Source organism: Macaca nemestrina, chromosome 17 (assembly GCF_043159975.1).
Source record: "Macaca nemestrina isolate mMacNem1 chromosome 17, mMacNem.hap1, whole genome shotgun sequence".
Classification (NCBI taxonomy): domain Eukaryota; kingdom Metazoa; phylum Chordata; class Mammalia; order Primates; family Cercopithecidae; genus Macaca; species Macaca nemestrina.
In genome coordinates this window covers 18,151,823-18,164,023 of record NC_092141.1, presented here as the reverse complement: position 1 = coordinate 18,164,023, position 12,201 = coordinate 18,151,823, and the positions used below count along the sequence as shown (strand labels likewise).

At 50.0% G+C, this 12,201-nt stretch overlaps 1 protein-coding gene across 5 annotated transcripts in view; it reads left to right on the top strand.

The window, feature by feature from the left end:
- LOC105491061 (target of myb1 like 2 membrane trafficking protein) overlaps positions 1-12,201 on the top strand; it is a 131,580-nt gene that overhangs the window by 102,917 nt on the left and 16,462 nt on the right. For all 5 annotated transcript variants that reach the window (XM_011757192.3, XM_011757189.2, XM_011757191.3 and 2 more), the window contains 5 exons: positions 2,394-2,527; positions 5,021-5,069; positions 5,526-5,649; positions 9,375-9,492; positions 10,659-10,734. In XM_011757192.3, coding sequence (XP_011755494.1) covers positions 2,394-2,527; positions 5,021-5,069; positions 5,526-5,649; positions 9,375-9,492; positions 10,659-10,734 — 501 coding nt within the window. The remainder of the gene's footprint in view (positions 1-2,393; positions 2,528-5,020; positions 5,070-5,525; positions 5,650-9,374; positions 9,493-10,658; positions 10,735-12,201) is intronic.

Here is a 12,201-nt window from a genome sequence, read left to right as displayed (position 1 = left end):
GCATTGTTGGTTTTCCTGTGTACAGTAATTGTGACTGGGTTTTGACCTGTGAGTGTCCATTGGCGCCTGTGGCCATTATTGCCTGGCAATCCAGACCACATCTGGCAGGCCCCGAGGCCCAGGCAGCTTCTTGAGAGCCCCTCTCCTGCCTGGCCTGGGGACATGAGCCATTTACAACAGAAGAGAGTGGACATTTTGTGGAGTTTTCTCTTTACTAGATAGCAGTGTCCCCTGCAATTAAGATCCAGTATTCACCTCTTCTTATTAATTCTAGCACTTATCTGTATGTTTATAAGTGCTTACTGCTGGTTCAGTGGGGCCTGGGATGAGTCCTAGAGAGGGAAAATTAGATCCTGGATGAACAAAAATTCCCGATTCTCTGAGTGAAGAGTGCTGAGAAGACTGAGTGTATGTGGATAACTGAGCTGGTGGTTTGTGGGGACAAGAGTTCAGAATACTTTATTTTTTACTTTTATTTTTCGGAGACAGGATCTCACTCTGTTCCCCAGGCTGGAGTGCAGTGGTGCAATCTCGGCTCACTGTAGCCTCTGCCTCCTGGGTTCAAGCAATTCTCCCACCTCAGCCTCCTGAATAGCTGGGATTACAGGTGCGCCACTGTGCCCAGCTAATTTTTGTATTTTTTCATAGAGATGGGGTTTTACCATGTTGGCCAGGCTAGTCTCAAACTCCTGACCTCAAGTGATCCGCCTCCCTCGGCCTCCCAAAGTGCTGGGATTACAGGCATGAGCCACCGCACCAGCCTCTGAATACTTTAGAGTCATTAATTCTCTCAGAAGTACTTGGGGAGTGCCTCCCATGTGTCAGTCATGGGTACGAGGGAAATGCCTTCTCTGCCCTCAAGGAGCTTCAGTCTAGAGGGGAAGGCACATAAGAAGCCCAGCCCCTGTGTGAGTGCTGTGTTGCAGGATACCAGGGACATACAGGGGGGATGCCTTTGATTCCCCACTTGGCTTGATTGACCACCTGTGTGATGTGTTCAGCAGATGATTACTGGGCTTTTTCACTGTGTGGCTCAGTGCAGGGCTTGAGGGCATCCTTGAGTGGATAAATGGCAACACCCCCTCAAGAGTTTATGATGTGGTAGGAAGGAAGACCCTTTAGCCAAGCTAGCCAGATTATGAGACAATATGAGGAACTAAAAAGAGATTACCATGTCTCCTGTGAATAAATCAGTCACTTCTACCAGAAACGGTTTCAAAATGAAGTTGTTTTGAAACTGAGCTGTGAGAACGAGGGACTTATCTTTCATGTCTTATCCTCTTAACTCACTGGCACCCTCCAATGCCCAGGTAGGTGGGGACAGCATCTCCCTCTGCTTTAACCCTGTATGGCACACTGGGACTTGGCGCTTTGGTTACAGGCAGTTCCTGTAGTCAGGGATGCTTGGGGGCCAGCCTGGCAGGGTTGCCAGCTCCCTCCTCTGTAGCATCCTCAGTCTGGCATCGAGATGGCAAGGGGCCTGGCAGGAATTGAGGGAGCTCTATAAGCAAATTTGAACAAGGGCATCAGTAAGTCTGCTGTTCTGGAACAGGGAAGGTTCATGGAAGCCAGGCCATAAAGTGCTAAGGCTCTGTCATCAGGGGGATGTTGCTTCTAAGGGTAGAGAGGGCTCCAGTGGCAACTGGGGTGTGCGAATGTCCTCTTTTGGCCAGCCAGGGAGCTGCCTGGGCTTCTGAGGCCTCGGCAAAGTGGCAGACACGCCACCAAAATATACCTAATGCAGTCATAAAATACACTCCTGCTATTGCTGGGAGTGTAAGTAGACTGATGTCATCTTTCTGGAGTGCCTTTTACTATTACTAATTGATGTTATAAATGACCATACCCTTTCACCTAGAAATTTCCCTTCTAAGGAACTCCTCCTATGGAAGTGCTAGCCCAAGTGCATATGCATGTTTGTGTACAGGTGTTCATTGCTGCATTATTTGGGTTGGCCACAGAAAGAGAGACCACAACCTAAATGTCCAACAATAGAAGAATGGCGAGATACATTATGAAACACACAAAGGAATGAGGCAGTCTGTACCAAGTGATGGGGAACAGTGTCTGGAATATTTTGTTGAGAAAGAGCAATCTGCAAATAATCACATTTTAATATTTTTTAATGATTTGTACAAGCATGTACTTGTATACATACAACAGTATGTCTGTCTGGACATTTGTCTGCTGAAAAAGTACTTGCTTCCTCTGGGGAAGGATGGGCAGGCTGTGAAGAGGGAACTTCTACTTTGAATTCGGTACATGTCTGGTTTCATGAACAAGCATGTACTCCTTTTGTGACTTTTAAGAATCAGTACAAATTTTTTCAAAGGAAATAGAATGTGACAAAAAGCACACCCAGCAGGCTACCCAGAGGTGCATGTGTTCCCTAGGAGCTGAACAGGACCTGCCGGGCCATGCAGCAGCGCATCGTGGAGCTCATCTCCCGCGTGTCCAACGAGGAGGTCACCGAGGAGCTGCTGCATGTGAACGACGACCTCAACAATGTCTTCCTTCGATATGAGAGGTGGGAGCCGGATTTCTTTCTTTTTTTTCCCCCTTGAAAAGATTGTTGCCATAACAGAGGGATTTCTTTCATAAACAAAGGAAAGAGAGGGAGAGGGAGAGAGATTAGAGTTGGAAAATACTCATCAGAGATGCTAATTTGTTCCCGGCTGACAGGGAAAATGCTTCTTGTCCTCCTGGGAACCGAGCAGCAGAAGCAGCAGGAAGTTGACGTGCAGAATTAGGCTCTGCCCTTTGTAAGCCTCAGGCTGCTCTGCCTTTCCCCACTGCCCCGCCGCCCCCAGCCCCAGGGAGGGGTAGCACTTGGGGGGCTCTGGGTCCCAGAGCTGCTGCACCTGCTCCTTTGATGATCCTTTGAATTTGAAAAGGATTAAAGGGAAAAAAAAATCTCTACTAAGAAAAAGGATTTCCTCTTTCCCATCTTAAAAAAAAAAAAAGAAAGAAAGAAAGGAAAAAAGCTTTTCCCTTTGCAAATGTCAGTGTTATCTAGAGCATTCAGGGGAAGCAGGCGGGTGTAAGTGCCGGAATGCTGCTGCTTAGGGAAGCGTGCACACATTCATTTCAGTTCTTTCTGCAGCCAAATCATTTTTGGGTTTGAGGTAACAAACCTGCAAATTCTTTTTTATTTCCAAAGCCTTCCTTCAGGACAAAGCCCAAAATGTCTTATTTAGACCTAGTTTTAAATAGGAGGAATAATGGCAAGCACTGTTCCCATCTCATCACCTGATGGGAGCACACTGGGCTTTCACATGATAAGCTTTCACACTGGGCTTATCCATGAAGGACTCAGCATAAGGACCAGAAAGGACCATGATCAGGCCAGCCTTTTCCCCTTAAAGATGAGGCTTGAGAGGACAGGACAGTGGCTTGAGTCCCCTGCAGACCTGAGGTCCTGGTCCCCTCTGCCAATCAGCTGACTCACACCCTACTGCTGGATTCATCAGGAGGACGAGGATCTGGCGTCAGTTAGGGTCAGAGGGACAGATGCTTGCGTTTGCATTACCCTTTGGGGGCCTAAAGAGTGGTTTTGTTGTGGCGTCACAGCCTTGGGCCTTGTCTCATCTTTTGATTATGGAAGTACACACCAGTGGCTCTGTGCCCACCTGACAGGCGAAGAAACCTCTGCAGTAAGTGTGGGGGGTCCCTGGGACCCCCAGTGCATCAGTTGAAGAACAGGAGCAGATCTGAGGGGACTTGACTCCCTGCCCGAGGCCCCTTTGTCTTGCCATGTGGTTCCAGTTTCTCCATGGTAAATGGGCTTGCATTTAACCTGTTAAATCTATTTAAGCCCTGCTAGAAAGCATAACAGGAGCTAACTAATATGGGTATTTTCACCCAACAGTCCCCCAGTCCCAGCATTACAAAGAATTCAGAGGCAAAGCCAGGGCTGGTGGCTAGAAGTGCTATCCTGGTTAGAGTGTCTTTGATGATAGTCATTGTTCATTGAAGATGAGTGTGGGAAAGTTACCCCAGGATTAAAATTGTTTCAGATGTATTAATATTCCTGTTCTCCTTGTAGACCACTGTTGAAAAAACACACAAGTCTTTTTTAAAACCGCAGGGGACACTCACTGCCTACCCAGATCATTCCTCCTGGGGATCCCTTGTCACCAGATGCTGACCCCAGCAAGTTGGGAGACAGAAGTGGAGCGGCATAACTCACTAAAGCTGGGTGTCTAAGGCTCCAGCTGGAAAGTCTCTTAGCTACCGCTGCCCGTGGCATTTGGAGTTTTTAAATATGATGCAGAACATAATCTGTTCTGCCCCACCCCAACACACACCTCATTACTACTCTTCCATTCCCCACCTGACATAAGGATGACCTGGCCTTCGACAGTTGCTCAAAGCCAAGTCCCCCTGCACTGCCCGATTGGGTGCGGAAGACACTCACTCCACCCTTCTAGCAGTCCTTCGATGATTGGCCCAGGCTTCTCTGTAGCAGCTACTGGCGAGCATTTCCCCAGGCCACAGTCAGGGCCATGCATCTACCTTCCTCCTACTGGTGCCCACCCTATGCATGCCCCAACCCCTTTCCCCAGAGATTCAGTTGGGAGCATGTTAGGAACACTAGCTGGGCGCTTCTCAACACAGCCCTGTGAAGTAGGGAGTCTGCAGCTACTGCCTGACGTTGTAAACATTGGAGAGCTCCAAGGTAAGGTGGTTAAGCCATCCTCCCTCCAGGGACAAGAGGAGCTCTCTGGGCCCAGGTATGTGAGGAGAGGCTGGGGACACTCACAATGACCTCCATGATGGGCCAGCCACCACCCCTTTCTGATGCTCATTCAGGGTTCTGGGTGAGAGGCTGATCCTCTCAGGGGGAGCCACACACACAGAGGAAGCCGTGGCAGAGTTGATATATGGTTTCACTCCCTAGCCCCCAACTAGGACTGGCTGGTCTTGGTCCCAGAGGTTCTTCATAGGACTAGTGAGCACCCCACAGGCCCATATCACAGGCATCCTCTCTCCTTACTTCTGCTTTCCCTTCCCCCGTTAGGTTCGAACGATACAGGTCTGGCCGATCGGTTCAAAATGCCAGTAATGGAGTAAGTATTCCTTCAGAATCCTCTCATCTCCTGAGGCCAGACCTACCCCTCCACGTTTTGGAGGTTGGAGAGACCTCCAGTTTTTCTAACTGGGGTTGAAATATTTGGGAAATTGAAGAGCAAGCTTTGGTTGATGGGATACTAGGGCAGAGCTAGCAGGCACCCCTGATGGGAGGGTGGCAAGGAAGCTCTTAAGTCTGTAGCTCCCAGGACAGTCACTGTTGACTCAGCAACCCCTCCTTCTACTGGGGAGGGGGAGGAGGCAGTGGGCAGGGCTCACTGACATCAAGGGCCACCATGGAACCGGAAGGCAGATGGGGAAAGTGACCTTGCTTCTGTACTGGAGCAGTGCTGATGCTTTTCTTCTCAGAACCCTGCACAGTTGCCTTGCTAGCTTCTACCTCAGAGCCTGACTCCAGGGTTCTGGGGCTCATGACCAATCTCACATTCTGACAGGTACTGAACGAAGTGACTGAAGACAACTTAATAGACCTGGGGCCAGGGTCTCCAGCCGTGGTGAGCCCGATGGTGGGGAACACAGCGCCCCCATCTTCCCTCTCCTCCCAGCTTGCAGGCTTGGGTGAGTGTCTCATAGGGACAAAAGGGCCTACTTACTTCCTACCACTGGCCTCCCTTGCAGGCTACCTCTCTTTCTTTCTTGGAAGACCCAAAGAGAGTCTTTTGGGAATACATGTGAAAGTGTATTCCTGAGTCCTAGCCAGTTGTACCACCTTACCTTCAATGCATACCTTTTTTTCCCCTAAATTTGAAGTTTAAAATCTGTGTTGGAAAGCAGGGATGGGGGAAATTTCAAGGAATTAAAGAAAGGTCACGGCCGGGTGTGGCGGCTCATACCTGTAATCCCAGCACTATGGGAGGCCGAGGTGGGTGGATCACCTGAGGTCAGGAGTTTGAGACCAGCCTGACCAACGTGGCGAAACCAGTCTCTAGTAAAAATACAAAAATTAGCTGGGCATGGTGAGTGCCTGCAATCCCAACTACTTGGAAGGCTGAGGCAGGAGAATTGCTTGAGCCTGGGAGGTGGAGGTTGCAGTGAGCTGAGATCGCGCGTCATTGTACTCCAGCCTGGGCGACAGAGCAAGACACTGTCTCAAAAAAAAAAAAAAGAAAAGAAAGGTCACCTGCCATGTTTTATATGGAACATTCTCTATGATTGAAGTAATTTCCTTTTCAGTATTAACTAGGTCAAGCCCGGGCTTATAATCCCAGCATTTTGGGAGGCTGAGGTTGGTGGGTCACTTGAGGCCAGGAGTTCGAGACCAGCTTGGCCAAAGTAGTGAAACCCTGTCTCTACTGAAGATACAAAAAAATTAGCCAGACTTAGTGGTGGGTACCTGTAGTCCCAGCTACTTGGGCGGCTGAGGCAGGAGAATTGCTTGAACCCCGGAGGCTGAGGTTGCAGTGAGCTGAGATGGCGCCATTGCACTCCAGCCTGGGGGACGACTCCATCTCAAAAACAAAACAAAACAAAACAAAACAAACAATCAATATTAACTAGGTCAAGGAGGGCAGATAGGTTTCAGCTCACTGGCTTCTTGGAACACAGGTTTGAGGAGGATGCTGAAGCCACATCAGGGCTTAGAAAAGTCTGTGATTGGCCGGGCGTGGTGGCTCAAGCCTGTAATCCCAGCACTTTGGGAGGCCGAGACGGGCAGATCACGAGGTCAGGAGATCGAGACCATCCTGGCTAACACGGTGAAACCCCGTCTCTACTAAAAAATACAAAAAAAAAAAAAAACTAGCCGGGCGACGTGGCGGGCGCCTGTAGTCCCAGCTACTCGGGAGGCTGAGGCAGGAGAATAGCGTGAACCCGGGAGGCGGAGCTTGCAGTGAGCTGAGATCCGGCCACTGCACTCCACCCCGAGCGACAGAGCGAGACTCCGTCTCAAAAAAAAAAAAAAAGAAAAGTCTGTGATTGATTGTTGATATCTACAGAGGGCTTGGAAACAGGAGGTAGCAGCACTGAAATATTTGCTCTCCTTGAACTGTACCATCAGCCTAAAGCAGTCCATTGTCTGGAACTTAAAAGAAACTCACCACTTTCTACTTTCCACAGTTCATTTAGTTTGTACATTCAAAGTGTGTATATGACTCTAGTGCATTGGTTATACTGAATGATACCAATTTATAACAAATGAAATTATAACATTGAAAGAATAAGCACGGCCCTCAAAATTCTTTCCTCTGTCTTGCTTTTCTGCTTTCCTTTTTAAAAAATATTTCTCGGCCGGGTGCGGTGGCTCAAGCCTGTAATCCCAGCACTTTGGGAGGCCGAGACGGGTGGATCATGAGGTCAGGAGATCGAGACCATCCTGGCTAACACGGTGAAACCCCGTCTCTACTAAAAAATACAAAAAACTAGCCGGGCGAGGTGGCGGGCGCCTGTAGTCCCAGCTACTCGGGAGGCTGAGGCAGAAGAATGGCGTGAACCCGGGAGGCAGAGCTTGCAGTGAGCCGAGATCTGGCCACTGCACTCCAGCCTGGGTGACAGAGCAAGACTCCGTCTCAAAAAAAAAAAAAAAAAAAAAAAAAATTTCTCTGTCTACCTTCCTTTCATTTGACTTGAGTTAAACTTCTAGTGGCTATCAGTTGCTGTAATTCTAGCTTCTCAATATTTCATATATTTGTAGCCACTATTTCTGTATTGGAACAGATGTCTCTGCCTTCGGTCAGTCCAGCATACATGATGGCCAGATTTAATACGTAAAATTCAAATTGTCATGCCTGTAATCCCAGCACTTTGGGAGGCCGAGGCGGGTGGATCACCTGAAGTCAGGAGTTCGAGACCAGCCTGGCCAACATGGCAAAACCCCATCTCTACTAAAAATTGCAGTGAGCCAAGATCGTGCCACTTCACTCCAGCCTGGGCAACAGAGCAAGATGCCATCTCAAAAAAAAAAAAATTCAAATTGGATTCTGCTACCTCTCTTCTTAAAAAAGGTCTAGTAGGCCAGGCATAGTGGCTCACGCCTGTAATCCCAGCACTCTGGGTAGCCAAGGCGGGCAGATTGCTTGAGTCCAGGAGTTCAAGACCAGCCTGGGCAACATAGCAAAACCTCATCTCTACTAAAAATACAAAAAATTATCTGGGAGTGGTGGCACACACCTGTAGTCCCAGGTACTCAGGAGGCTGCAGTGGGAGAATCTACTGAGCCTAGGAGGTCGAGGCTGCAGTGAGCTGAGATCGTGCCACTGCACTCCAGCCTGGGCACCCACAGTGAGACCCTGTCTCAAAAAAAAAAAAAAAAAAAAAAAAATGTGTAGTGTCCGCCAGGGGTGGTGGCTCACACTTGCAATCCCATCACTTTGGGAGGCCGAGGTGGGAAGATCACTTGAGGCCAGGTGTTTGAGACCAGCCTGGGCAACATAACGAGACCTTGTCTCTACAAAATAATTTTAAAACAGCTGGGCACGGTGGCACACGCCTCTAGTCCTAGCTACTTGGGAGGCCAAGGTGGGAGGATCACTTGAGCCTGGGAGGTCAAGGCTATAGTGAGCCATGATCATGCCAAGAGAGTAAGACTCTGTCTCTTTAAAAAAAAAAAAAAAAAAAAAAAAAAAAAAAAAGTCTAGTGTCTTCCCACCCACTCCTTTACTTGGCATTTGAGATATTACCAGCCACTTCCTCCACAAATCTCTTCCTGCGAGCACTGTTCACTTCACACAACCTGGCCTCCAAACCCTGTGCCTTTCTATCTGCCTTTCCCCTTCTCCCCATAGCATCCTCCCCCTTATCCTTACAGACCCCCTCTTGTGTTGGTTTTGAGTCTTTCCTGATGTCTCAAGCTAAGCACTGCTGTGGCTTGTCTCTCACCCACTCTGAACTTCTTGAAGCTGAGGACCATATCAGATTCAATTTGGTCTACTCAAGATCTAGCTCTGAACATGGTGGGTGCATAAGAAATATTTGCTGAATAAATAGATGTCCCAGGTCCTTGGACATTGTGATTGAGTTAATGAGGAGCCCAAACGAGAAGGGCATTATGGAAAATCTGCAGGTGCACTGGCGCCAGTCCCTGCCTTGTCACCCCAGCAGTCTCCCTTTTGTTATGACCCTTTTGCCTCCTTGAGCAGTTTGGGGGGGCAGTGGCTGTCCCGTCCCCCATCTGGCCCACCCTGGCTCCTCCGGCATGTGGTGCACTGGGAGTACCAAGGAAAAGTCCCGCCCTACCCTCCCCATGAACCCTAAACCTGCCTGGCTGGCGTCCTAGCTCACGGGCCCTTCATCAGGTCTACAGTCTACATTTTGTTCTCATCTGCCACCCATTTGTTTTGTTGCCACAGACTTGGGGACAGAGAGCGTCAGTGGTACCCTCAGTTCACTCCAGCAATGTAATCCCCGTGACAGCTTTGACATGTTTGCCCAGACAAGAGGAAACTCCTTGGCTGAGCAGCGCAAGACGTATGTGGGGCCCCTTCTAGTGGCTTTCTAAAGATATTGGGGGGATTGACCCATGCCTGGTCACAGGCCAGCACAAAAAGTCATTTATTTACCATGTCCAGGACTGCCAGGAACTTTAAAGCATGGCTGTGAGGACTCGGTATTAGATGCAGATACTGAATTAACACCAACTGCCCACTGCCCCCTCCCCCCCACACAAACTCTCCTGCCCTTGGGGTTGGTTGGAGTAGGATTTCTCCTGTCAGTTGTAAGAGACCGCTTTTCTCTTTCTTCCCTATGCTGCTGCTGCTGCAGACACCACCCTGCCTGGCCCCTCATCCACAGAAGAAGCTTGGAAGCAGGAGGGTGCGGCCATGCAGGGTGAACCCATTCCTTACAGCAAGATTTTCCTGACTAAAATAAGTGGTCAGGGCAGAGGCTCCTCTGATAGCAGCTCTGGCTAGGATGAGCCATCTGGAATTCAGGGAGTTGATTCCAAAAGAGAGAATCCCCTGTATCTCAGGGAGGTGCTGTACATGTTTTGAGCTTTCTGTTCAGCCTAAAGGTGGGTGAGACACACTTTTTTCCACCTTTCCCAGGGACCCAGCATCTTGGTGCACTCGGCACCCTGAGTCCTGCTTGGGACTCAGCGGGGTAAGCAGAAACCCAAGGTCCCATGTACCCTTCACCAGCGAAAGTTGCTTGTAAAACAGATATAGCTAAAGGAGTCAGGGAGTGGAGGAAGACCTCCCCTAATCAGTGACAGTCCCAGGTCCCAGAGACTACCTTCCCTGTCAAATGCCACTGAGGCTGCTGCTTTTAAAATAAGAATTAATGTTACTTTGTGTTTATCTGGTCTTCCCTTTGAGGAGTATTAGGGTACTTTGGACACCCTGACATTGAGCTTCAGAGATGCTCAGTATTGTTACTCAAGACAGGGATATTTAGGTGCACAAAATCTAAGATCGCAGAGATTAGTGGCTCAGCCTGAGCTAGGACCCAGGCCTCCTAGCGTCCACTGCAGGGAGACAGACAACATGAGCCCTTAGCCTCTGCTCAATGTCAAGGTCTCAGGAAATGTTTTTCCAAGGACATCTGAGGAAGGACCATAGGACAGAAGTGATTACAAGCCCTCCATGACCACTGGAGGAAAATTAACTCTGCTCGTGCTGCTTCTTCATCTCCAGGGTAACCTATGAGGATCCTCAGGCTGTCGGAGGACTTGCTTCTGCCCTAGACAGTCGAAAACAGAGCTCAGAAGGGGTAGGTGTTTAACCCTGTGTTTTTGCCTGGAGTCTTCTGGAGGGAAAGCCAGGTGGTTTGGCAAAGCTGGCTGGGTAATTCAGCAGAAACTGGCTTGCACAGGGGGCAGATACACCCCGGGGAGAGACCCGTGGAACCCAGGTAGTGCCTCATTGAGTCTTCACCTCACCCTGTGAGGTGATGCCACACATGAAATTCCCCATTCACCCAGGAGGAAACAGTCCCAGGGAGGTGGGAGACAGGCTGAGACACCCAGAGAGCAGACAGCAAGCCAGGGTTCGAATCCTAGGAGTGTCCAGCTCCAGAACACCTGCTCGTCCTACCACAGTGGCCCCAAGTTCTCCAGGCACAAGTCTCCTATGGTCACCTGTTACAGTGTCCCAGGGTGGTGGTCAGTGCCCTGATAAAACCATGGCCTGCACCAGGAGGGACAATGCTGACCCGGGCCACATCTCTGATGGCCATTTGCTGCTGGCCTAGCAGAGCAGTACCAACCCCATTAGAAGGCGCTCGAGAGCCAGCGTTTGTTTACAGAGCTGGCGTAGTTGGGTGGTGGCTGGGAGGGTGTTCTGTGGCAGTGAGGGGGTGCAGCACAGTGAAGTGGAGGGAATGGTATGTGTTTGGGCCCCCCCAAAACATAGCCATGCTTTCTGTACAATTTCAGATTACTAAAGGGGAAAGGATGTGTGTCTTAATGCTTCTCATGATATTTTTCTTTTTGCCTAACTAAGAAATGCGTATGGATGCATGTCTGTTTGCAGGGGCAGGGAGGAGGAGGGCCCTTGGAATAGCTGCCCACAACAGCTGGAAGTCCTGTCTGGGTCCCCCAGCTGGGCTAGAGAGGGCAGTGATCATCTGTCCACTGGACAGGAAGGTTTGCAAAGGGCTGTTTGCTTCCTAGGTACCAATTTTTAGCCTTCTAAAGTCCTTGTCCAGTGGACCCAGGCAGGCAGCAGTGCTGGTTTCCAGGGGATGCTCCTTCTTGGGGGAAGGGACTCCCTCATCCTTGCTGGCCTTTGCCTGGTGGATCTGAGGGCATGCATCCCTCTGCACTGGTCACCAGAGGGCGCAGAAGAGTCAGCTGGCTGCCTTGGGTCCTCAGTGCCCTGCTTTTCCACAGGAGTGGGCAGTGCCACCTGAACCCCTGAGACTGGGACACCCAAAATCAATGCAGTGCTCATGGCTCTGATTCTCCCATTACTTAGAATGTCCTCCCACCTGCCCCCAGGGTGGGCATTAGAGAGCCCAGCTAGGGGCCTACCAGGATACTGCCTGGTGAGGACATCCCCTCGTGCTGGCCAACCCTGGCTTGCACTGGGAGCAGCCCTGTTGTGTCCCTACGAGACTGACCTCATTTGTCCCTCACTCTGGCTCCAGGGCCTGCTTTGTCCATGCCAGGGCGTGTCCTGCTGCACCCCTGCCATTATCAGTGCCCAGGCCTGGGTCTGAGCCCAGGAGATGTGAGTG